At 33.5% G+C, this 27,952-nt stretch overlaps 1 protein-coding gene across 6 annotated transcripts in view; it reads left to right on the top strand.

Annotated features, from left to right (window-relative positions):
* Window positions 1-27,130, top strand: part of LOC114335223 (FH1/FH2 domain-containing protein 3) — an 843,862-nt gene extending 816,732 nt beyond the window's left edge. For 5 of the 6 annotated variants that reach the window (XM_050661656.1, XM_050661658.1, XM_050661660.1 and 2 more), the window contains 4 exons: window positions 3,239-3,456; window positions 7,865-8,057; window positions 18,285-18,561; window positions 22,904-27,130. In XM_050661656.1, coding sequence (XP_050517613.1) covers window positions 3,239-3,456; window positions 7,865-8,057; window positions 18,285-18,561; window positions 22,904-22,977 — 762 coding nt within the window. In that variant the 3' untranslated portion in view covers window positions 22,978-27,130. Of the gene's footprint in view, window positions 1-3,238; window positions 3,457-7,864; window positions 8,058-18,284; window positions 18,562-20,310; window positions 20,379-22,903 lie in introns of all 6 variants that reach the window. The other variant, XM_050661657.1, reaches the window with a different exon arrangement.
* The last annotated feature ends 822 nt before the right edge of the window (window positions 27,131-27,952 follow it).

Raw genomic sequence — 27,952 nt, forward strand, 5'->3', positions numbered from 1 at the left:
GCTAATATACGTTCAAACTTGCCAGTTTGGGTACAGTAGCTGGCGCTTGCTACTTACTGGTATGCCATTGTGCTAGTAACAGGCATATGTATCTTCGGCTTTCATGATTATTCAAGACTTTTCAATTTTTTTTTATTAGGTTTTATAATTTTTTATTCTTCTTCTTTCATCGTCAACCTGATGCAAGTAACGTTATATCATGACACTATTTATTAACTGTTTTTCAATGTTCCTCCATTTCTGTTTATCTTTCTGACAATAAAACGCCAAAAGTAGCAGCATCGTGTATCGTGTGGGAGCTCTACCTGTACTTCATTTGCCTTCTATCTTTTCCTGGATGAGAAGTTTTTCAAGACCATTACTTCGAAACATGTATCCAAAATATCCTATTATTTGTTATGGCGTTTGCCCTTCTATGTCTTTTCTTTATGTTTAGCTGACTCAGTATATATTCATTTCTTCTTCACGCTACCCATGCTATCTTCAGCCTTCGCCTCCAGCAGTACATCTTGTTGAATTTAGTATTGATAAGGTTTTTCACATTGTATTAAATTAATCCCACAATCATGTTAGTGGGACATACAATAATTTTCAGTCAAATATTTTTTTAACAAAAGTCACTATTTAAAGTTCACATTTGCCTATTTTATCTTAAATAAATCCATAATTCACAAAAGGTTACGGGCCCAGGCACCACAATTTTGTAGATAAAATAGTTGTTGAGTGAAAAATAGGAAATTTTTTTTATTGAGAAAGTAAGTAGGTAGCTTTAAACTTCAAGGCTGAAAAAAAAAATCGAAAAAAATGGATTTTATACGTACCATTAGGTAAACAACTTAAGGGGATAGGGGGATAAGGGGAACTATTTAAATGCATTCTTTTTTCGAATCCTGAGAAAACTAATAAGCATTTTTGAAAAATATAAACGCAGAATGAAAGATTACATTATTGCCGAGGGCCTAAAGTAAAATAAAACTTATATAATGTTTATTTTAATAAGTTACAGGGGTGAACAAGAAGAGAAAATTTAGTGCGATTTTTAATTTCAAATATTTCATTTCTTTTTGTTTATCCCGAGAGACTTTCGGCCCTCGGCAATAATGTAATCTTTCATTCTGCATTTAAATTTTTCAAAAATATTTATTAGTTTTTTCAGAAATTTAAAAATTTAAAAAGTTATTAAAAAATGAATGAATTTAAATATCTCACAATAAAACACTGAAAACTTTTGTTTTCTATACTTCCACAAAAAAAAAATAAATTTTGTGGAAGTATAGAAAACAAAAGTTTTCAGTGTTTTATTGTGAGATAAAATGAACTTCCATCAAGTAACGGTCGAATCCATCAAGAATTTAAATATAATTGGACCAAGATTTTGCGCCTTTGCCCCGTTAATGGAGAATCGGATTGCCCAATGTGGAAAACCAAAATGCGCGTCATGCTAAACTATCATGAAGGCTGCTTAGATCGTAGATAACATGTTAGTAAAACCTAATCCTATTGGATTAGGTTGAAACTGAAGCTAAAAATAAAGCGTATAAAGCCAACACTGATTTTTATAGAAAGTTTTATAAGTAGTGCTATCAGTGACAACGTTTATCAGAAAATTGTGGACAAAAAATCAAGTTTTGAGGCTTGGCTTATTCTTAAGCAACAGTTTGAAGCCTCCTCCAAAGATCAGTTGTTAAAATTTGTTCAGATTTCTTTTTTATCGTGAAATGATGGAGATGATGTGTCAACACACATTGCAAAATTAAAACGAATTTTCAATGAGCTAAATAACAGACTGGAAATGAAGCAATTATATAAGGTACCAGATGTAATGATTATGTGCAAAATTCTACATATTTTTCCTAGTCAGTATAATAGCTTTAAGTCTAGTTGGATGCTATTAACTAAAGATAAAAACAAAACTCTTGATGAACTAGTTTCTCAGCTATATATATTCGAAATAAATTTTAGCAAGATAATAGCAATTCAGAAGCTCTAATGGTTTACCACAAATCAAACAAACCCACTACATCCAATCGTTTCTGCAATTACTGTAAAAAGAAAGGACATTGGGTCAAAGTTTGCATAAAATGGATAGCTGATAGACGACCTCCAAAAACAAAGCCAGAATTCAGCCAAGAAAACGTTAAAAATATAGGCCTGATGATAGTTTTAGAAGAAGCGTATACGCCTATACGAAATGTTTGAGAATAAAGTAGCAAGATATGTTACCAATTCACCAGAATATTTTGTTAATGAATGAAGAATTTCAATCCTGTGTTAATATTAAAGCAGCTGGCAACTTCTTAGAAACAAGTTCTTAAAGCATTAGGAAAAGGAACTATTCGAGTGAAATCATTCACTCCTAATCACAAAGAACGAATCATTAAACTACTACAAATGTGTTCTCAGTATTAGCAACAACAGACAAGAATCCAAACGGTGTTTTTACATAAATATACGGTTACACACTGTCAACTAGAAATTAATAATGACATTGATTTTACTGGAATAAGAGAAGTGAGAGGTATTTTATTCAAATGTGCCATTGAAGCAATGATTCCACAACAACAAAGATTAATGAGATTACCATTGCAGAAAACAATGTCCTTGCTACAGCTGTATCATGAGCGATGGGGACATCAAAATGTGAAATATGTGCAAGAAAAGCTTAAGAGTGGCCTTAGAATAAATGTCAAGATTAAAAGATACTCATGGGAGCCCTGCATTTATGGTAAAGCCCACCGTTTTCCTTTTGGTACATTAGATGCTGTATTCATATTAGTATCCAAAACTTCGTTCAAAATATGATTAGTGCGCTCTTTACTAATTGTTGTGGCCTCTGCCAATTCACACACCTTCATTTTCCGATTAGCTAGAACCATTTCATATACTGTATTCACATTTTCCAGTGTAACGGCATAAAATATAAGTATTAAGTTGTTGGTAAAGCATATTTTGATAGAAACTGTTAAATATTATTAAAATTAAAATTATACTCTTACATATTAGTAAAAAAATGTAGTTATTTTCTGGAAAGTCACCAATCCCTCTGAGTGTAGCTATTACTGTGGGCAGTACCAACAGTTGAATTTAAAATAATTGACTTAAAATAGCTAAAAAATACAAACCAAACAAATTAAAAAGATTCACACATTAATAGTGGATTAGAGTATGGTTAAGTTAAAAATTATCATGTTGGCTAAATAAAAATGGACAATGATTAATTTGATTTTAACTCTTTTAGATTGGAGCCATAACCAGGGCATCGAAGATCGACTTCGACGAACTCGCCCTAAATATCCAAAGGCTCGAAGCAGATTGCAAAGCCTCCTGGGACCACTTAAAAGTAATAGCCAAGCACGATGGGTCTACAATGATGAAAGTTAAGATGTCTGACTTCCTATCAGATTGCGCGGAAAGAATTATCCTCCTGGGTATTGTACACAGAAGGATAATCAATAGGTAATTAGCTGTGTAAACGCAAAGATATTTTAATTGAAATGACTGTAAACTGCATACGTACTTATGCATAATATGTATGTACTTATTTATTTGTGTTATATAAATTTACAGGTGATGAAATGAATGTTCTGAGCATTTTCATAATATATTCTTGTCGATGTTCTTGTTTTTTCGCCAAATAGTATGATAGAATTGATTTAAAAAATGACATAACCCAGACATCCAAATTGAAAGTTATCCTCCAACACCAAATTGTTCTACATGGTCCATATACTGTTCAGAAAAAAGTCACACCTTTTTGAGCGTCGGGTTTGGGGTGGAGAGGGGGGAGAAGTCGGTAAATTCGTAGTTTTTTACGTTTTTCGTCAATATTTCTAAAACTATGAGGTTTATGAACAACCACCTTTTATACAAAAATGTTCTAGATTAACTTTGAAATAAAAAAGGCCCAATACAAAATCCTTCTAAAATGAACGGTTCCAAAGTTACAGAGGTAGTACAGTATAATTGGTCCAAAAAAAGGCGTAACCCAGACATCCAAAGTAAAAGTTTTCCTCCAACACCAAATTGTTCTATATGGTCCACATATTGTTCAGTAAAAAGTTACACTATTTTGAGCGTCCGGTTGGGGGGGGGGGGGTAGATGGGGGAGAAGTCGGTAAATTAGTAGTTTCTTTACGTTTTTCGTCAAAATTTCTAAAACCATGTTTAAGCGTAAACAATGTTCTATACAAAAACGTTCTACATAAAATTTAAAACAAAAATGGTCCTATCCATAATTGTTAAAAAATCAACGGTTTCAGAATTACGGAGAGTGAAATGTGAAGGTTTTCGCTACTTTTTATATTTTTTGGGAAATTGATGATGATTTTGGGTGCTGAGGTTGACGTTTCTTCAAGAGCTTATCACTAGCATACCATCGGCCACTGAAATAGCAAATCCTGTTAAAGAAAATTTCTTTCAAACAGTAAAAATATTATAAATTACCCAAGACATATCAAAAGTATCGAAAACCTCCACTTTTCACCCTCCGTAACTCTGGAATCGTTGCTTTTATAACAATTATGTATAGGACCTTTTTTGTTTTAAATTTGATGTAGAACATTTTTGTACAGAACATTGTTTACGCTAAAGCATATTTTTAGAAATATTGACGAAAAACATAAAAAAAACTACTAATTTACCGATTTCTCCCCCTCTCTCCCCAAACCCGACGTTCAAAATGGTGTGACTTTTTTCTGAACATTATGTGGACCATATAGAACAATTTGGTGTTGTAGGATAACTTTCACTTTGGATGTCTGGGTTTGGATCTAGTTATACCATACTAAAACTTCTGTAAAGTGCCTAGCCGGGAAATATGATGAAAAATGCCCCCAACTTGATTCGAATTCCATATATGCCATTTTTAAGCACAATATAGAGAAACACATTTTCTGAAATTTTTAGCCCCCTAGGTGGTCACGTGACCCACCTAGAGTCAGTCTAATTAGACTTTTTAGGCTTTTTAGGTTTTTATTTTTTTTATCTCGGCCGCATAGAGAGCTAGCGAAAAACTTTAAATAAAAAAGTTGTACATTTAAAAAATTCTGTCTGATTTCTTTTTAATTGTTGGCGGAAAATTTGAATTTTTAGAACGATTTTAAAATTTTAAATGACTCTAAAAAATAACCTAACACACTCGTTCTCACGAAAAAATATAATGTGTATTTTTGCACAATATTTCGCCCTCATTTTTTTCAGATTTTCAAAATTGGTGAAAAGTACTTTTAAAAATAAAAACCGAATATTTTCCCTTTTTTTGCTTTTCCCTTTTTAGGTACAATTTTATACATGGTGTTTCAAAAAAGGTAACACAGCCTCTAGAATAGGTAAAAAACTGAAAAATATTGGGGGTATGAATTGGGGTTTGCTTAGTAAAAAAAATTTGTCACACCCTCCATTTTCAAGATACAGGGCGTTGAAGGAAATAAAATTTTACACATTTTTTACGATTTTGCCGAAACTACTGGCAACATTGTAATAAAATATGGCGGGTTTTAAGAGATAGTTGTAGTGCATTCTTTGACATACAATTAAGAATTTCATATTCATCATTGGCGCGCATAGGGGTAATGGTTTGAAGTTATAAAGAAAGAAAAATAGTATGCCACTGAGATATTTCAAATTAGATACAGTTTAGGTACAGATTAGGTATAGTTTTTTACCTATCCTAGAGGCGGCGTTACCTTTTTTGAAATGCCCTGTAAGTATAAAATTGTATCTAAAAAGCGAAAATATGGGGTTTTTTTATTTTTAGAAGTACGTTTCACCAATTTTAAAGATCTGAACAAATTGAGGGTGAAATATTGTGTAAAAATACACGTTATATGTATTTTTCGTAAGAACCAGTGTCTTAGTTTATTTTTTAGACTCATTTAAAATTTTAAAATGTTCTAAAAATTTAAATTTCTCTCCAACAATAAAAAAGAACATTTTTTCAGACAAAACTTTTTGAAAGCTACAACTCTTTTATTTAAAGTTTTCGATTACAGCTCTCGATGCGGCTGAGATAAAAAATAAAAACCTAAAAAGCCTAATTAGGCTCTAGGTGGGTCGCGTTACCACCTAGAGGGCTAAAAATTTCAGAAAGTGGGTTTCTTGATATGTGCTAAAAAGTGGCATTTATGGAATTGAATTGAGGTGGGGGCATTTTTCATCATCTACAAGGAAGAACTTCCTGTAGTTGGCTGTATACCATTAATTACAAGTGAAATTTAATTAAAAAATTTCCTCTTGGTAAAAGGTATATTAATTTAAAAAGCCCTAAAGGGCTACAAACATATAAACAAAACGTTTTCGCTCTGTAACAAGAGCATCATCAGTGTTACAAGAACATGGTGAGCTAACCAAAAAATACAAAGGTCAAAGCCTTTCAAAAGAACAGAAGTCGTATGTGTTCATTTATATAAGACTTTTGTCTGTTTTTTGAAAGGCTTTGACCTTTGTATTTTTTGGTTGGCTCACCATGTTCTTGTAACACTGATGATGCTCTTGTTACAGAGCGAAAACGTTTTGTTTATATGTTTGTAGCCCTTTAGGGCTTTTTAAACTAATATACCTTTTACCAAGAGGAAAATTTTTTATTAAATTTCACTTTTCATCATCTCTTACCTGGCTTGAATTAGTTGAACTAATTATCAGTTGTAACTAGTTCCAAGTTCTCACTTTTACAGCTAGTCATTTATAAACATCATTTTGGTTCTTTCAGACTTACTTCTATATCCACGCTTTTAATTTCTTTTCATCGACAAATTCACAAATTCCTTATTTTGAAGGTATAATAAATAATAATAATATTTTTAGCTTATTGAGCCTAGTAGGCAAACTGCTTGATTGACTATTATCCTCCTTTCTATGGTTCATTGCTTCTATCCTCCCAATTTATGACATTGAGTATTTTTATATCATCTTCTACGTCCATTTTCCACTTTGTTCTGGGTCGACCCCTTCACTGCGTCTTCCTATTGTACTTGACAGTAGCATTGTCATTTCTTATACCTATGTTTGTTTTTGTCATTTTACTTAATTTCTTCCAAGAGTTTTTCATTATATCTTCTTTTGTTTTCCCTTTTATTTTTTTTTGTTCTTTTCGTTGTTCATTTTACTCACTTTCAGCATCTTTTGATCTAATTTTCGATCTCTAATTCTTTTCTACACTCGTCATCGAACCATGTGTTTTTAATTTTTTTCAATTCTCTACTGTTTTTGGCCGATTTTACCATATCTCTTTTAATTCTTCCCTACATTTTTTTATTCTCTTCTTCTTTATTTTGTCCATCTCTTCGTTGAATGCTTGTTCGTATTTTATTTTTTCATTATACAATTAAGATGATTTTTATCTCTTTGTTTTTTTATTTTGTAAGAGAGGGAGAAAAATGTGCAGCAATCACATCAGTATAATGTAGCGGATTCTAGTAAGTGTCCAATACTGAAAGAAGAAGTCAGCAATAAGAATATACCAACAATAACAAATTAACAGCAGGTCATATATTCATAGCATACTAGGTACCACCAGCTTTAGAAAGTCATTATTTTCTTACTGGTGGCTTCTGACAAGGTTCAAGCTGCCACGCCATACAAAAAAAGTTGAAATCACATAACACCAGCACACTTTTCATTTTGTTAAAATAGACTTCTGGATTTAATCTGGATTTTGACGCAAGTAATTCCAATCTTGACACGAGTTAGCCCAGAAATGTGAAGTTCTCAAGACATGCTAGCATTTCATTGCTTAAAAAGAATTGATGATTAACGGTATAATTTTTGTTGATGCCCATTACCTTGGTTTTGTCGATGTTAATACGCATGTCGCATATCTGTGTAATTTAGTTTTGTACGTGTACTAAAAGTTTTTTACATATTTTAGGTTTCATAAGTTCCTTCTATGGTTGGGGATTCCCCTGCATCAGATATCTGACACGAAACCCAATGAGTTCTGTAGAATAGTATCCGAATTCTCACTTGAATACAGAACGACCAGGGAGCGAGTTCTTCAGCAGTTAGAGAAAAAAGCAAACCATAGAGAGAGAAACAAGACACGCGGAAAAATGATTACAGATGTAAGTGGAATATTTTCAGAAAATACATTTAACAATACCACAGATTATCTGTGTGCTTAGATGTTTTACAGATTATTTGGTATTCATGGATAAGTTATTAGGCATCCTGACATAATAGCTGTTTTATTGACAATCCTTTTTAAATCTTCTATAGGATCGTAGATACTGGAGAGGACAATTCCTAAATATTTGAACAGTGATCTATGTTCTACAGTTTTGTTACTAATATCATTATCTACAGTCTACAACGTTATGTCGATTATTCTACTGACAAGGTTAATATCAAACGCAGAAGAAATAATAGGTGATTACCAGTGTAGCTTGTGATCAGGAAGGTCAACAATAGACCAGATCTTTATCTTGGGCCAAATTTTACAAAAGAGTTGGGAATACAACAAAGATCTACATCAAATTTTTGTAGAATTGTAAACAGACGTATGACTCTGTAAACAGAGACACATTTTGAAGGTAATGGTGGAAATGGAAGTTCCCAAAAAGCTGGTAGGAATAGCCCAGATGTGTGTGCAGAATTCATGTGCACGTATCAGAATTGGTAGCAGTATACCAAATGAGTTTGAAACGAAAAAAAGGCGATAGACTACGTTGGGCGCCAGTGAAACGAACACGACAATAGATAGACTACCCCAGCTAATTGAAACACCATTCGAAAATAATATTTCAGCCAACCAGGATAGTTATCGTTTACCCTAGCTTATCTCAATCTCTCAGGGTGTCATATGAACAATGAAAATTCAGAATGAAAGCAAACAAAATAGTATTTTTAACTAATCATGTTTATTTGTTCAATAAAGATATAATAAAAATATGACTTATTAAATGCATTAACAAATATATTCAAATTCTTGCCAAAAACTAACAATTCTGGATTATACTTATGGCTTTTGGTATCTGGTTCGCTGGTAACTTCTTGATGTCGAATGGTATTGCTGTAGACTTCTTGTAGACCTGGGCAGATGTTCGGCCCTAGGCCCCTGCAGCTGGAGATGGTAGTCGTTGCAGTCTAGATGTCATGGTCTCATTGCTGTCAGCCTTAGTGTCATCGCCGGCGATAGGCTTTATGCTGGAGGCTCCCGAAGGGAGAAATATTTTATTCCTTTCCAAAAACTAGAATACAAAACGTGTATAAGTCAAACATCAAGCAAACATCAAGAAGAAAAACCAAAAACGAGCCTTTGCCAAATAATCGTAAAAAATAGTAATTGGCAAAGGAATAAAATAAAATTAATACTGACGGGACTAGTCAAATAATTTGATTACTCACATGCATATACATATTATATGTAAGTTAATAAGATATACTTAAAACTAAAATATCAGAACACATGCTTTGACATTTGGAGGTTAGAGAGAAAAAAAATATTATAAAAACAGTTAGATGTAGAAATGTAATTATTAGAAAAAAATAATGAATTTTCTTACCCCAAGAGAATAAGTGTTGATGGATTATGGATTAAAATGAAGCTAATATTCAAATTTCATGTCTAAGGAATAATTCTTCCCTTCCATTTTCACTTTGTGTCAGGGAGTAGGGATGAAGTGTCACTGTCATATCAGCGAAGCACACAACACAGAACATGAAATTTGAAATAACGACTATGGAACACAAAATTAGATCAGATGCTAGAATGTAAGATTATGAAATATGTTCAGTATGACTTAGATGAAAAGAGAGTTGCCTATAGAACGGGAGCCAAACAAGTTTTTAACGAAAAGGCAAGTTAAAACGAATACAGAAGATAATTATTAATGAAAAATAAAGTAAAATAATGATTTAAAAATAAAATAGCAAAGATGTGACGTTTATAAAGTTACAATTTGAAGAGTGACCTATGTTCTACAGTTTTTTTAATAATATCATTATCTACAGTCTAAAACGTTATGTCGATTATTCTACTGACAAGGTTAATATCATACGCAGAAGAAATAATAGGTGATTACCAGTGTGGCTTCTCACCAGGAAGGTCAACAATAGACCAGATCTTTATCTTGGGCCAAATTTTACAAAAGAGTTGGGAATACAACAAAGATGTACATCAAATTTTTGTAGAGTTTTAAACAGGCGTATGACTCTGTAAACAGGGATACACTTTTGAAAGTAATGGTGGAAATGGAAGTTCCCAAAAAGCTGGTAGGAATAGCCCAGATGTATGTGCAGAATTCATGTGTACGTATCAGAATTGGCAACAGTATACCAAATGAGTTTCAAATCGAAATGGGTCTAAGACAAGACAAGGCGATCCACTTTCAAGTGGGAACTTGGAACACATCAAGGCAAATCGTATACAATGGACAGGACAAGTACTAAGAGGGAATGACGACAGACTGCTAAACACTCGAAACGGCCAAACAGCAGGTCAGTTGATTTCCAAAGAAAAAGATGGAAAGATAAAGTAACGAGTGATCTTTGTAAGATGGCGGTGCAAAAATAAGAGATTGCTGTCAAGACCGTCAAGAATGGGGGAAAATAGTAAACGCACCCAGAACTCACTTATTGTAGAATCGATAAAGAAGAAGAAGTTTTGTTATTGATCACTTTTTCTCATGTTCTTGACTCCCTGCTATCTACAATTGTAATAGTGATATAAATACTAGTCAAATATTATCTCAAAAATACTTTCTACTCAAAATAAAATATACACATAAAGGAAAAATCAAACAATTAGGGCCGGTTGTTCTAACGCTAATCAAAAATGATCATTATCAAATATTTAATTACTGTCACAACTGTCAATGTCAACTTTGATTGTGTTGCTGAAAACATAATTATTGATTACAATTATGAAATTAGTTAATCAATTATGTTAATAATTGTTATGTTAATTGATTAACTGATGTCATAATTATAATCAATTATATTTTCAGCAACCTAACCAAAGTTGACATTGACAGTTGTGACAGTAATTAAATACTTGATAGTGATCATTGTTGATTAGCGTTCGAACAACCGGCCCTAAGGGTTGCATGTAATTTTCCCTTGTTGCCATATTCTAAATTTGAAAAAATATATTGGGAATAATCAGACTTTTTTTATTACAGCGAGCATTTCATTAGCTAGAGTTAGTGACGTGTTATTTATATGACGCCATTATTACATTTGGTGAGATTGGAAAAGGTTACTGACGTCTGTCATAATATTGGAGGTTAAATATAATGTCAAAATATTGTTTTCAAATTATAATCGGGGAAGACGAAACACAGATATATTATCTTTTAATACAATTCAATTAAAATATCCAACAATTTGAATCAAAATCAAATGGAGAAACTAAAGTAACAGAATTTAGTATGTAAACAGTTTGATAAGACAGTTTATATTTCAACCAACTTCACATCTATAAACAAAAATCTTGCATCACCTTTTATTATACAATATGGGTTTGACATTTTATAGTACAGATAGTCATCTTTGTTTCGCACTCTTAATGACAAACAGAAACCGTATAGTAGGTAGCTGCGGTGGTAAATAAATATTCTTCTTCTTAACGTGTCCTATCAAGTCCCATTGACGTTGGCCCATTACCATGGTCCCATTAACTTGGCAAAACTGCCTCTGTCTCGAGCTATTCTAAATAGTTGTTCTGCTTTTTTTATTCCTGTCTAATCTGATATTCTTCAATCAAGAGACCTGTTTTCAACCAATTCCTATGCGTCTTTCGATTTTACCTATCTTAGTAAGTTTCTACATTTTATGTTATCAGGCAGCTCGCGAGCAGCATTTGCTCTCTTAATAACTACTACATTTGTCAGCATCGCCGTCCATGGTATTTTTAGTGTACGCCTGTGCAACCACATTTTAAAAGCTTCCAAACGATTAACTGTGGATATTTTTAATGTCCATGCTTCGACACCTTATAAGAAAACTGACCAACTGCAACATTTAATCATGCGCTTTCGAAGTCGAAGTCGCAAGTTATCATTACAGAAGAATGACCTCATTTTTAAAAATGTGCGGGTTATCCCTATTCTACATTTTATCTCTGTATCTGGATCTAGTTGTTCAGTAATATGGCAACCAAGACATTTAAAACTGAGTACTCTTTGAATTATATGACTTAACATATTACCGTGAATCTTGATGTGGCAAACGGCTAAACTCCACGTATTTTGTTTTTGAACAGTTTATGTTTATTCCAAACTCTCCTCCCACTGTGTCAGTGACATTTAAAAGGCATTGTAATCCATTCATGTCATCACTTAAAATAATTGTATCGTTTCCATATCTGATTGTATTTATCGGAATTCCATTAACTTTCATACCCCATTCCAAATTATGCAGCGCTTCTTTAAATATTCTATCTGAATATAAATTGCACAATAGTGAGGACAGTTTACAACCCTGTCTGATACCCCTTTGTATTTTACATATTTCTGTTGATTTTCCATAAATAAATATGTTTTTTATTTGGCAACAGCGCTTTCCTACTAAACTTGACAGTCGCGAAAAAAACTAACGTATGAGGAAAAATATGTTCAATTTGTTTGGCGTCAAGTTTGTAACATGATTGGTTTGTGAGACCTGTTTGTAAACACACGTTTTATAATTTACGGTCGATTTAAACAAATTACCGCTAAATAAAAGCCTTTTAACAGTTAAGTTTTACTAGTGCAGTGACATAAAATACCAAGAACAGCAACTGTGAGTAAATTTTTAATATTAACTGCATCCAGACGGTTTTTGTTAGGCTGATTGAGGTTAGATATCAGATACACAAGACTGAAAAGTAATTAGCTAGTAAAAACTCGCCTAGCGAAATAAAGAAATTTTAACAACAAAAGGCAGGGTCGGCCTGGGAAAAATGTTTTGGACAATAATTATATTTAACAAAATAACTTAGCAAATTTGAATATTTTAAATAAAATGTCACAACCAACATTTACAAATCAATCTTCATCCACCAACACTCACCCAGATAATAATTTAAATAATATGAATACCTCCAACACATCTTATGCAAGCACTGTCTCAAAAAATATCTACAAGTATCCTAACAAAGACCAGGCACTTATCTTCGGCTCCATTCAGGGAGCAAAACTTCAAGATTATCTTCTCCAATTGGGACCTCTGGTAAAACCAATAAACATCATTTTCTGTAGCAGAATTTCACACAACAGAATATGTGTTTATCTAACCAATAAATCACTGGTTGATGAGTTTTTAACTAATCATGGTCAAATTGTTGTCAATAATGAAGTCATCAAAGCAAGACGTCTAATTTCACCAGCAGACAGACTAGTATTATCGAATGTAAGCCCAACGATCCCACACGAAACTCTTGTAACCTTACTGGAAAATATTGGATTAAAATTAGTTTCTCCAATAAACTTTCTTAGAATAGGTGCCTCAAATCCAGAATACCAACACATACTCAGCTTCAGAAGACAGGTGTATATCGCTCCTTCCCCAGATATTACCATACCCGAATTCTTAGAAATAACACATGATAATCTATCATATCATATCTTTTTAGCCCTAGACAGTCAACGCTGCTTCACCTGCAAATTATCGGGTCATGTTGCATCCCAATGCCCTTCGGGCAATATTAACCCACATTCCCAACAATCATCACAACCCACACATAACGTTCCAATATCTCAACCGGATGAAACATCTCCTAATGACTTAAATTCCCACTCAATAAATAATATTCTACCCGAAAGTTCCTCAGTAGTAGAAAATTGTGCAAAAGTCGCCAATACTGCTTTGATCACATCCAATCTGGTAACAAATCCAGATCACACTGCTCAATCTGAAAATATCCCAACCTCGGACAAAACTACTAAGTCGACAACTTCATCCGCAACAAAACGAACAGCTGAAGATATGACCCCAGCCACTCCAGAAGAACAAATGCCACCCAATACTTCTACCTTCTCTCTTCCCCAAACAGTCGTTCAGAAAAACAAAAAACCCAAATCTAATACATTAGATCAAGAAATAGAACTTACTGAATCTATTATAAACTATATCGACTCCCATTCTCCTCCCTTCATAATCAACAGCCATCAGCTTAAACAGCTCCTAGAAAATACATACGGATCGAGGGATGTTCTTAGCATTGCGGAAGACTTCACAGAAGATATTCCAAAACTAATAGATATGTTAGAAGAACTTCATCCTCACGCAAACACTAAGAAACTAAAAACTCGTGTCACAAGGCTAAAAAAGAAATTACTAAAGCAATCCCAAGATGTAAGTGATACCCAATCTGATATCTCAAATACATCTCAAGATACCCAATAAATACATTCGAGTCATTACTCCAGTGGAACTTAAATGGGTACTATACCCGTTTAAATATGCTACAGCATATCATAGCCCTCCATTCTCTGGACATATTGTGTCTACAAGAAACTCACTTCCGAGACGAAAATGTCCACAAAATGAGGGGATACAATGAATTCGTTAAAAACCGAAATGTACAAGTTGCGAGTGGCGGCGTAGCCATTTACGTCTCAAAGAATCTACAAGCAACACAAATTAGAATAAATACAAACCTAGAAGCGATAGCCGTAAAAATTAAAGCACAACTAAATTACACCATCTGCAACATATACATTCCTCCTGACCATTATTTAATGGAGAATGAACTGGAGTTTCTAGTAAATCAACTTCCAACTCCTTTCATTCTTCTAGGAGATTTTAATGCCCACAATTACTCCTGGGGTTCTCAAAAAACAGACAGAAGGGGACGAATTCTATCAAACATATTCAACACCATGAACATAAGTTTACTGAATGATGGCAGCAATACTAGATTCAATATAGCTACTGGCAATTCTTCTTGCATCGATCTTTCATTATGTAGCCCAACTATTAGTCCTTACCTTGAATGGAGAGTTATGGATGACTTACTAGGCAGTGACCACTTTCCTATAAAATTAACGAATTCAACTATAAAAGACAAAATATCAAACGGAGATAGTATCCATCAGAAATGGAAAATAAAGAAAGCCGACTGGAGCTCTTTCTCAAAAACCATTGAGAATAACATATACAAAATTAATGAGTGGAAGGACGCAAATACAGCAGTAACTCAACTTAACGAAATAATCATAAAAGCCGCTGAATTTTCAATAGGAAAAACAAAACATATCAAGAAATTTAAGCCTGTGCCTTGGTGGAATGACGAATGTGCCGAAGCAATACAAAACAGCAAATCTGCTCTAAATAGATGTAGGAGGGAGAAAACCGCAACAAGTATAATTGAATACAAAAAACATAGGGCAAAAGCAAGATATATTACCAACAAAAGTAAAAAAGAGTCATGGAAGAAGTTCGTAGGAAGCATAAACAGAAACACTACAATATCATCGGCATGGAGGAAGATACAAGGTATTTATGGAAACAAAACTTACCATGTCATTAAAGCATTAGATTATGACGGCAAACGAATAAACCAAACAAAAGAAATAGGTGAAGCATTCGCAGACTATTATCATAAGCTTTCCATAAACAGAAATATAACTAATGATAACACTGCCCTCCCTACGGAATTCAAAGAGCTGGAAAACCTTAATTCTCTAAACAAGCCACTGACAAAAGAAGAAATGGAGGAATCTCTCTCATCACTAAAAGACAGTTCTTCTGGTCCCGATGACATCCCTCCAGTTTTTCTAAAAAATCTCCCAGAAACGGCGAAACAAATCCTGCTTAATATCTTTAATCACATGTGGAATAATAGTGACTTCCCCTTAATCTGGAAGAAAGCAACAATCATCCCCATACTTAAATCTAACAAATCTTCACTCTTGCCTGAATCTTACAGGCCAATCTCCCTAACCTGCTCCATGAGTAAATTGCTAGAAAAAATAATCAACAAGAGACTAATATGGTTTTTGGAAACTCACAAATTATTAATTCCCGAACAATCCGGATTTAGACCATCTAGAAGCACACTTGATAACATTATTGACCTAGAAAGTCATATTCACGAAGCATTTGCTACTAAAGATAAATGTCTAGCAATTTATTTTGACATTAATAAAGCCTTTGATTCTACATGCCATAAAATCATCCTAAATAAACTACATCACTGGGGATTGAAAGGCAATATAATAAATTTCATACGCAATTTTTTATCTCAAAGAGAATTCCAAGTCCGAATTTCTGGAACAATATCATCAACCAAGAAACAATTAAACGGCACACCACAAGGATCAATTCTCAGCCCAACTTTATTTTTAATTGCTATGAATGATGTCTTAAAAGATTTAAAGAAACCAGTTGTAGCCAGACTTTACGCAGATGACATGATCGTGTTTATCAAGGGAAGATGTCTTAGCACCATGGCTCAAAGCCTTCAGCAATGCATAACATCCTTCGAACGTTGGTCTATAATGTCTGGGTACAATTTCTCCCCAAACAAAACAAATTGCATATTATTCTCAAAAAGAAACATACCAGAGCAGCATCGACCATCAATATTCCTATACAACCAGAAACTAAGCTATACTTCACACATAAATTTTCTGGGCATGATATTCGACGAACGTCTGTCGTGGAAAAATCATATTAAAACACTAACTCTTTCTTGTCAAAAGGGCTTAAATTTATTAAGATGCTTAGCAAACAAGTCTTGGGGATCTGATGGTCTAATGCTGCTAAAAATATACAGAAGCCTTATTCGATCGAAAATTGATTATGGATGTATTGCATACACATCTGCTCGCCCTTCAATATTAAAATGCTTAGATACTATACACAACACCGCAATAAGAATAATTCTAGGGGCTTACAGGACAACGCCTGTAGAAAGCCTATACTGCGAACTGGGCGAACCAGCTCTATCTTTCAGACGACAAATTCTTAGTTTATCCTATGCCTCTAGAATAGCATCAATACCATCAATTCCTGCTCACAAAAAAACGTTCTGTAATCGTTTCAAATCAACTTTTCAACATAGCACCTCTCCACCACCCTTTTATGTTAGAATTCACCGGTATATATCAACGTTAAATCTCCAAAATTTCCCCAGAACGTGGTTAATGAATGAACACAGCATTCCTCCATGGATTATCAGAACCCCACATGTAAACACCCAATTGACGAAATATAATAAATACGATACCAATCCACGTCTTATATATCAAAATTATAAACAAATAGTCGCAAAATATAAAAATTATACCCACTTATTCACTGATTCGTCTAAGTCTTCCCAAGGTGTAGGAGCAGCAGTATACATAAACAATGAAACCAAATATTTATTTAAGCTTCCCAGCTCCTACAGCATCTTAAATGGTGAACTTTATGCCATATTACAAGCGTTGAAGCACATTTCCAATACACAAACCAAACACTCCTTAATAATATCTGACTCACTCAATTCACTGAGACTCATACAACAAACCTTCACGAAAAATCCTATAGCCATATTAATCAAAGAAATATTACACAGTCTGCATCAAACATACTCAAAAATAGTTTTTCTATGGGTTCCCTCTCATTCTGGAATCGAGGGAAATGAAAACGCTGATCGTTGGGCTTACACAGCTGCGCAATTACCAACATTGGCAGAACAATCAATTCCAGCCGCAGATACAAAACAATTACTAAAATCAATGACTCTCAATTTATGGAGTGAAAAATGGAAAACATCCACGAGTAAGTTAAGAGACGTTAAAGAAGATACTGGTCCATGGAATCCACATACAACCAACAGATCGAACCAAGTCTTCGGTTAGGACACTGTAAACTTACTCATGAGCATCTCATTACCCATACCGAAGCACCAAAATGCAGAAGGTGTAATATACCACTATCAGTAAAACATGTGCTAACAGAATGTGATCAATTCGCCGCTTACAAACAATCTATATCTGGTTATTCAAACAATATGAAAGACATTCTTAACCTGCAAACCGACTGTAAACCTCTTTTTCAATTCCTTAATAAATGTAACCTAGCAAGTAAGATTTAATTGTACACAATGTCATACTTTTGTAAACTTATTAATTGTATTCTCGTTACCCCGCTGATGACCTTCGTGGTTAATGCGGTTATTTCTAAATAAAAAAAAAAAAAAAAAAGTTTGTAACATTGGGTTATGTTATGATGTCATTAAATATATGACGTGCACGCCTAATTGTTTGAATTGGACCATATCTACAATTTATTGTAGTAGCGATATAACCACGCTTTAAATATTATCGCACAAATACTTTTTTCTCAAAATATTGTTTTTCTACATATAATGACAATTTTAGGTAGGAAAATTCAGAACAAAAGAAGACCGAGCCGACGCTGAGCTCCGCCAGTTACTCGGCAGCGATATGTCCGACGTAGAAAGTCTTCAAGGAACTCTTCCGTGGAGAAGAACGCGCAGAGAGAGTAATAGGTCCTTTATGAGCACCGGAAACGGAAACTTGACTGATGGAGACGACGAGCTGATCGAAACGTTGGTAAAAACCGCCACTAAAGCACCTTCAACCAGAACTGCCCCAAGGGAGAGAAAGAGAACCAGACATGCTGACAGAAAGTCTCGTAAGTTTGCTTGATTTGCTTATAATTGCCTAACTGTTCAAGTATTTGTTACTAAGTTAGTTTATTAACTGATGTGTCTTCTTCTTCTTCAGATGCAAATCCATTAATGGATGTTAGCGATCACATTTTCCATTAACTCTCTGTTTCTTGCAATGTGTACCAGAGATTGTAAGTCGTTAATCACTGTCCATTGCCTTATGTTTCGGAGCCAGGACATTTTCTTGCGTCCTATTCCTCGCTTGCCTTCAATTTTACCCTGGATTATAAGTTGATGGAACTGGTATTTTTCGTTTCGCATGATGTGACCCAAATACGCTGTTTTCCTTTTCTTGATGTTCTCGAAAAGTTGGCACTCTTGGTTGATTCCTTTAAGGACATCTACATTTGTGACTCTCGCTGTCCATGGTATCTTTAGGATACGGCGATAAAGTCACATTTCAAAGGCTTCTAATCTGTTTATATCCCTCGTTTTGAGTGTCCAGCCTTCTATGCCATATAGCAGCACCGACCACACGTAACATTTAGTAAACCTTAGTCTCAGTTTAAGATCGAACTCTGAACATTTCAGTACCTTCCTGTATTTTACGAAAGCTTGTCAAGCTTGCTCAATGCGACATTTTACTTCCCTGTCCGATGCCCAGTCTTCAAAAAGCCACTTTCTCAGGTATTTAAATTTGCTCACTCTTTCAATGGACTTAATATTCAATGTTATGGTGGAGTTTTCAACTGCATTTAAGTTTCTGGAGATGATCGTGAATTTGGACTTTTTGGTATTAATCTCTAATCCCATTCGCTTACTGTATTCTCCGATTATAGTACCAAGTTGTTGAAGATCTGCTATGTTGTCACAATTTAAGACAGCATCATCAGCATATCGTATGTTGTTGATCAATACCCCATTCACTTTGATTCCCATCTCTGCATCTTCCAAAGACTCTTGATATATAGTTTCCGAATAAATGTTAAATAAAAGAGGGGAAAGCACACATCCCTGCCGAACACCCCTTCTTATATGTATGGGTTTGGATATAGAATTGTCTATTTTTAATTGTGCTGTCTGATACCAGTACAAGTTTTCAATGTATCTTATGTCTTTTTGGTCTATATCAAGCCTCTTGAGGATCTGCATTAACTTGCGATGTTGGACACGATCACGTAAAAATTTACGAAGTAGGTATGCAGGATTAGCATATTATTATCATCATCAATAAGTCAATCGTGTCCACTGCTGGACATAGGTCTTCTTCAGTTCATTCCAGAGTTCTCTACACTGGGTCGCTTGTAGCCAGTTTCCCACTACTCTCTTTACGTCGTCAAGTGTCTTTACGCTGACAATTTCGAGTATTTTTAAGGATAGATTTTTTTCGGGCCCCCCTTAACGAACTTCCCTGTGTTAAGAGTCAATATATGGTAGAGGTACATCTGCAGGGTACCAGGTTTCTCCCCATATGATAATCTGACGCGCTCGAGTAACTGCAAAAATCCCCGCTTGGGCTCTCCTACCATATGTTATTAATGATGCTCCCCTAATCCTTACACCTTCAGTTCTTACCCATGCCTTTCTCAGTGCATCCTGAAAATATTGGTTGGGAGTACACACATTAAATTGTTGTGGCGACAGCACGCATCCCTGTCTGAGTCCTGTTATATCTTATATATTATTTAGATATATTAAGGTAATAAATGCTTGAACAGTTTTAATATTGACATGATATACTTACATATGTAACTCTATTATTTTGTGTATAGTTAAGCGATCTAGAACTAGAGAAAATAATCCATTGGGTAGCAGAGATTCTCCATGATTTTAAAAATTGGTAGGTGGTTGGTTGTGTAATGTTTGTGGGCTTGTTTTAAACCATAATTGTTTTGTGGAATACTAACAGAACATTTTGGATATTTTGGATTAACTATGTTTACATATTGATTATATTGGCTGTAATGTAGTTGGATCCTAACTTGCGATGAGTTAATATTAACTCAAATAAATTCTTTTTTTTTATATTTAAAATATGTTGTTTTAATAATTTTTGCAGCTTGAATTTTTTTCTAAAGCTATTTTTGCAAAATTTTCCAGTACAGTTCATAACAACAAATTGATTTTTCCTGTAAAATTTTTGGTATCTCTTTATTCGTTATGTTACAAAAATAAACTATTGGATAATATGTAATAAAATAATGTATTATTTTGCTGTGTAATAGAATTTAGTTCTTTTAGGAAGCATAATACGCTTGACTAACTATTTCTCAAACTAGAAGCTTCATCTGCTATACATCAAAGTAGCTAAACTTTTGCTGGTACTAACTAATCTTCTAGAAGCATTTTTAGCTGCTTTAGACTGTATTGCCCCATGTGCCAATATGTCTCTTAACATTTTATTTCTAGCAATTCTCAGTACTGGCTTAATTTTGGTGCTATAGGTCTGATTAATCTGATCAGGTGTGCAATGTAGGCTTCGTACTCATGAAGAGATTTGTATGATTTCTCGTGGTTCTTAGTTGCGCTTCATACACTTGCTGTAGCTGTTTATACAATTTCTAATTTTTCTAGCTGGGACACGAAGCTCGAAAAATTTGCTTCGTCGAATCAGAACTTGACTTTTTAAGCAAATATTTGTATGTGTGAGAAGGCACCAACAATGTCTAATGTATTGTTATGCTCTACCTTTTCTATTTATTTAGATTAATTAGCAAAATCTTAATTTAATTTGATTGATCCAATTATTTTATTTATTGCCTATGTAAAGACATAACTAAATTCCAATTAAATTTTCCAATCAATTTTATTATCAGGGCTAATTTTGTATTTGATACAATACCTGTAATCTGTGGCTTCTAGTATTTCTAGTTGCTTACTTCTTCCAGGGTAGAAACGGGGAAATTGACAACACTCAAATTCATATAAATGTAATCTATTGTCTTTATCAAATGCCGTGTACATATGATTCAAAAATATTAAAATTTAACTTTGTTGCAACAATCTCTAACTTAATAAATTAAAACTCTCTCCTTGTTTTGACAAAATTATTTATTTAATTAATTTCGTATTTACTCATACTAAATTGAATGAACTTTACTTTTCTTCTTTTGAATTGATTTCTTCAAATTTGAAATGACTAACTGCGTTACAAAAAAATTGTTCAATAAACAATTAAACAAATATGGTCTTGATATAAATAACTTTTCTCCATTCAGACAAATGATTTGACTAACCTTTTATTCTTCACTCCCTCGTCTGGATTGCGCTGCCTTGATTTTCTCAACACGTACTCTCTGGTTGTTGCGAAAAAATCCCCCTCGTCAAAACTGCTTCCAAGAAAAGCACACAGGACTTGCTCGAATATCTTGTGCACAAACGGATAATAATCAGCTACTCGTTCTAGACAAAACAAAGGAATCTCCCTCGGACCAGGAAAATTAACTCTTCAACCGGTCGACGATTTGGTTTCAACTTGACTCTGCTCACAAATGCTGATCACACCAACTCTACACTGATTCTACACTTTTGAAAAACTCGGCTGCCTTCTCTCGATGTTCATTACACACTGACTTTATTTTTTTCTCCAGTCCATACTCTCACATCCATTATCCCTTCTCCCGATATTTTTCGTCCACTCAACAACAACCTCTCTCCAACCATTTATTTCTTAAGAAACCCAATATTCTTCCACATAACTTTTCCAATTTGTCAAATTCAAGGAAAATCATAATTAGTTATTTTCTACTTTCTACTCTTACAACTAAAATAATACCGTTTGTATACCACATTAAAATACCTTCCCGAAAGGATCTTAAAAACGTTATTGTCCCGTCAACGCTCTCTCCACTTTCTAATCACCGAAATGTTTTGTTAATGTCCCGTCCATTTCGTCGAATAATTATCACTAATGGTTTTAATTTTTCCGAAACACTTGTTTAAAAGCAAAATTAAATTCTAAACAAATTTGGCCATATACAGGGTGATGAAAAACTATCATTTCATGGTCGTTGATATAAATTTAATTTTTTTGAATTTCCTTAAAAAAAAAACAATTCCACAACAGTATATTCAGCAGAAACTTGAACAAATCGCTGGGCAGAGGACAAGAAGGTTTGGGTATTACAGAAGATTTGGGAAAGCTAGGAGTCAGAAGATGGCAAACAGTACCTCAAGATCAATCTGTTTGGTGGCAGATAGTTTGTCAGACCCATACTCATGTCTCTGTGGAAAAGAACGAGAAAAGTCGTTACATATCGTTTTTGTTGTCCGTTACTATTACTGCACCGACTGCGTAACATAAAATGATAATTTTTTCTATCACTTGAATTTCATATCAAATATTTATTATTTTTTATTTTTTAGTTCGAAGAACACTCAAGAACGGTTTGTCTGAGGAAGAGAAGAAACACCTGTCAGCTTACATAAAGGGGTATTAAGACGAAAGAAACCAAAAAGTGCTGTGTCCTACCGAAGCTTATTTATTATACACCTTAGAGTAGTCATTTTGTATCGAAAACGTTAAAATTGACAACTTACTGCATTTATAGGTCCCTGAAATAATTTTTTTATTCTTCTACACGGTCGTTATATTCTGTAGCATTGATAATCTATGAGCCAGAGGGGGGTAGAGTATGAATTTTTATGTTCCTTCGGTATCTTGTATCTTGACGTTTTTTTGTATATTTTTTGGTGCGTAGATTCGATTTTTAGAGGGTACCAGTCTGAAAACCCGTCAGATAATGTGTTATTAGCAATTTACTTGTTTAAATGATTGTAACTCTTAAACTGTTTGAGTTATTTAATTTTACCAAAATGAAAATTGTTTCTTTTGAAAAAATGAACAAAATGATATTTGGTAAACTTTGATCCGATTGTTAGAATCGAAGTTATAACAAATTTCGTGAAAAATAATTGCAAAATAGGCATTCGATGGTGGTTTTCCAAATATAACACAGCTTTCAATTTTGCGATTAACTTTCAAAAACCTCTCATTTTAAAGGTAATTATTTCAGTCCAAAAAATACTTTGCAAACTGGCTTTATCTGTATTAATAAAAAAAGTTATAATAATTAAGCACTAAAAATTTCACTAAAAAGTTGCGAATTAATTTATTTATAAGATATTTAAACAAAATTAAGCTATAAACTGTGGAAATTGGGCTAACGGAAGTTATCGAGCTTTGGTAAATGTTTTTATGTTAATTTTTTGCCGAAATATTGAAAATTTATTTGTTCACAGAGCTTGTTCCAAAAAGTTCAATGTCTTGGTAAAAAATTCACATATTTTCAAAGTTTATAGCTTAATTTTGTTTCAATCTCTTTATAAATAAATGTTTTTAAAACTTTTTAGCGAAATTTTTAATGTTAAATTGATATAACTTTTTTACTAATAAAGATAAAGTCATTTTACATAAAGTTTTTTTAAGATGGAACAATTATCTTTAAAATGAGGGGGCTTTACAAGTTAATCGTATTTATGAAAGATGATTATACTTGGAAAAGCATCATCGAATGCCTATTTTGCAATTGTTTTTCAGGATTTGTTATAACTTCGGTTCTAACAATCGGATCAAAATTTAGTAACCACCATTTTGTCCATTTTTCCAAAGGAACAATTTTCATTTCGGTAAAATTAAATATCTCTAATATTGTAGGAGATACAATCATTTAAGCAGTTAATAACAAATTATTTGACGGGATTTTAGCCTGGTACCACAATCGGATTTACGCACCAAAAAACATAAAAAGTCAAGGTATCGTATAAAAGTGAATACTAAAGCTTCACCTGGCTCCTAGAATATAATAAGTGTTGACATGTCTTAAAAAAATGTCAATTTTAACTTTTTTACTGCAGTTCTACTCCCAAAAACATCTTCTAAAGATGTAAAATTTTACACTGACTTTGTTATGTGATACTCTCGCAGCTGCTCACTCACCTCGTTGTTTTTTTACTATTTATGTGTATGTAGTTCATTTCTTTTAAGAATTATTAGTTTTTATTTATTTTTAATTTAGTTAGACGAGGAACAGCTGTGGATCTTTTTAATTCAATTGTCGAAAGCGCCTTTTCAAGTGGCTACTAGTCTTGATGTCAATTTAACTAACAAACTTTGTAAGTATCATTTGAGAGTTAAATTCGTATTATAGTAGATATTGTAACGGGCATCCTTAGTAAAACACAAGAAAAAGTAAAATTCAATTCTGACGAAGGTATTGACGACGCTACGCTCTATTATTCATTCCTGCGAACAATAGGTACGGTTAATTTAAACGAAAATACTAATCGAAATATTAATCAGTATACACACACCCGTCAATGAGAAAGAACAATCAGTACTTGTTTTAGGTTAGAGATGGGACTGACTCGATCAATACTCGATCCTGTAAGGAACGGGTAAGCAACCAATCAATACTTGGTCGCCGCAGCAGGACGGTTTGGGAGCTGCTATTAAATAAATACTTTAGCAGCAGCGGTTGGCCTGCAGTCAATACCCTCGGACCAGTGTAGTTGTTACCATATCAACAATCCGGAAATCCTGTAAATCCCGTAAAATTATTTTGGATCGTGTCATTCCAATTTTTAAAATTCGCGCCACCATGAGAAGCACTGTAGAAATATCAAATCCCTCCATGTCAGCCCTCCAAGCGAATAGGACAATTTCATCACACAACATCGTGTCAGTTGTAATGTAAAAGTAATGTACTCGAGGAAGAGAAAGGAAAATAGTAGGTACAGAAAAATTGAGATTAGTATCAGCTTGAAGCACAGACATTAGACTAAGATTTATAAGATAAATAGAAAATATTAACAAAAGGTTAATGTTTTGTTGAATATTCTATGTAAAGAAATATTAAAAGAAAACAACAAATGACCAAAGAAAAAGGTTAAAATACCAATACCCTAAAGGAACCTTAAATCTAGAAGAAAGGGGACGATTTACATTCGTTTTATGTATCTTCTTTATGTACCATTCCTTTCAGAACGTTGGCTACCATCATAGCTATCTTAATTTTATTCACTGCCACCCTAAATAGCATGCTTGTACCAACCCCATACCAATCTCGCAAATTCTTCAACCATGAGGTTCTTCTTCGACTGCGTTTGCCTGCTATTTTTCCTTGCATGATATTTTGTAGCAACCTATATTTGAGACCTCTTATTACAAGTCCGAAATACTCAAGATTTCTCTGCTTGATGCTTTTTATAATCGCAGTAGTCTTGCTGAGACGTTCTAGCATTGTGGAGTTTTGAATCTTCCTTACCCAAGAAACTTTTAAAATTCTTCTATAACACCACATTTCGAAAGACTCAAGGCGATTTAGATCGATTTTATTCACAGTCCAGGACTCGACACCATAAAGTAAGACAGAGAACACGTAGCAGCGAAGTAGGCGGATCCTCAATGCCAATTTAAGGTCTCTGTTACATATTACCGTGGAAATCCTTGTAAAAGTGGCTCTGGCCTGCTCTATCCTAGATCTAATTTCATCGTGAGTCTTAACGTTACAATTTAATTGATATCCAAGGTAAACAATTTGATCAACTTATTCAAGATTGATATTATTAACATATTGTATAGACGGTTTTATATTCTGTTGTAAGAAACTATACTGTACAACTGTACTGTAATACTGTACAAATTATTTATGACTTCGCCGTTCACAATTATTCTTTCTTGTTTTCTTCTTTTATGTATGCATTACATATATTTGAACTGTCATAGACTAAAAATTAAGTTGAATTTCAATTATTTACAAATTGTAATAAAAAATTAAAGTAAGAACTAAAATTTTTCTGATTTTACTTTAATCTCCACTAAATGTTGAGAAATATGCTTTTCCTCTAAGGGTGCAATACCAAATATTAAGGACCAGGGTATTGTGAAAACGAGGTATTGTCAATGTTTCCAATTTAAAATAGAAAGAGAGAGAGAGAGAGAGAGAGAAAAAAATAAAGAGAGGGAGATAAAAAGAGAGAAAGTAGAGATAGTAGAGATAGTAGAGAAAGAGAGAGAGAGAGAGAGAGAGAGAGAGAGAGAGAGAGAGAGAGAGAGAGAGAGAGAGAGAGACAGAGAGATAAACACACACCTACTTAGCGAACTTAACATTCGAATTGTCCTTAACTTTGCCAAGACTTTAAGAACTACTCTTGATAAGAGTCCACAATATGTGTTTTTATGTAACACAACGCGTTCTCACTTGACATCGATAATCTTTATCTTAAAAGGTACAGTTTGTTCCAAAAGATTTAAAATAAAATATTTATGAAAAACGGGGACCAAATTAATTTAAATTGTTGTTTTTACAACACCGTCAGTGAATATTTCTTTTAATAATTACTATAATACAAAATTAACTCCTATTTATGCGCATATAACAGTTGGTTAGTTTATTCATTCATCACGAAACGTAGGTATTCATTAATCGTAATTGTAGGAATTTTTGGTAAAACTAAGGCGAATATTACACAAAACCTGGCTCTGTATTGTTAGATTTTTTATTTTCTTTCTTCTAATACGCTGTGTTGTATGTTATTTTCGATTTAGAGTAATTGTTTCAAATGTATAATAAAACCAGTTTTGTTATTAGATGTTATTTGTTTTTTTTTTCATCTCTTTCCAATCCAAGATTTCCAATAGCATAAATTGGTATTTGGAAGATAGTTCCTAGAGAGGTTGAAGAGAATCAAATAGTTTGAACCCATCAAAAAGTTGAAGATAATTGAAAAAGAAGGAAAATATAAGAAAATATATATAAAAAAAAGAAACGTTGGCAGATTAAACAACATTTTTCTAGCAAACTGTGTAACATAATTGTGAGATTTTGTACAGTGTACAGCATCAAATTTTCAAATCATCTGCTAAATTAAACTGTTAACAAATAATTTTATTAATTCCAATTTAATGGTAAACATTAAATTTAACAAAAATGACAGTTACAATTCTTATCGCCTCTCTTTGGCGATAGCGTTTTTGGTAGCGAAAGTTTTGGCTAGAGTGCTACTTCAATTTTTAGAAGTTTGGACAACACTCACTAGATGTCACCAGTGAAGATTGTGTAATACTAATTGCATAACTTAGAGACCATGTACGGATTTCTATAACACTCTCCAAATATGAAAAGTTTTGAAAAGAAATATTCTAAATATCTTCTTCTTTAAGTTCCATCTTCTATCGAAGGTTGGAAATCATCATGGCAATGCGGACCCTGTTGACTGCCGCTCTAAATAGCTCTGCACTACTGCATTCGAACTATTCCCTTAATTTCTTAATATGGGATGTTCTTCGTCTTCCCACATTTCACTTTCCTCGGATTTTGCCTTGCATAATAAGTTGTAATAATGAGTATTTTTGCCCTCTCATCACATGTCCCAAGTACTCAAATTTTCGTCTTTTGATAGGTAGTATTATTT

Source organism: Diabrotica virgifera, chromosome 9 (assembly GCF_917563875.1).
Source record: "Diabrotica virgifera virgifera chromosome 9, PGI_DIABVI_V3a".
NCBI classification, from domain to species: Eukaryota; Metazoa; Arthropoda; class Insecta; order Coleoptera; family Chrysomelidae; genus Diabrotica; species Diabrotica virgifera.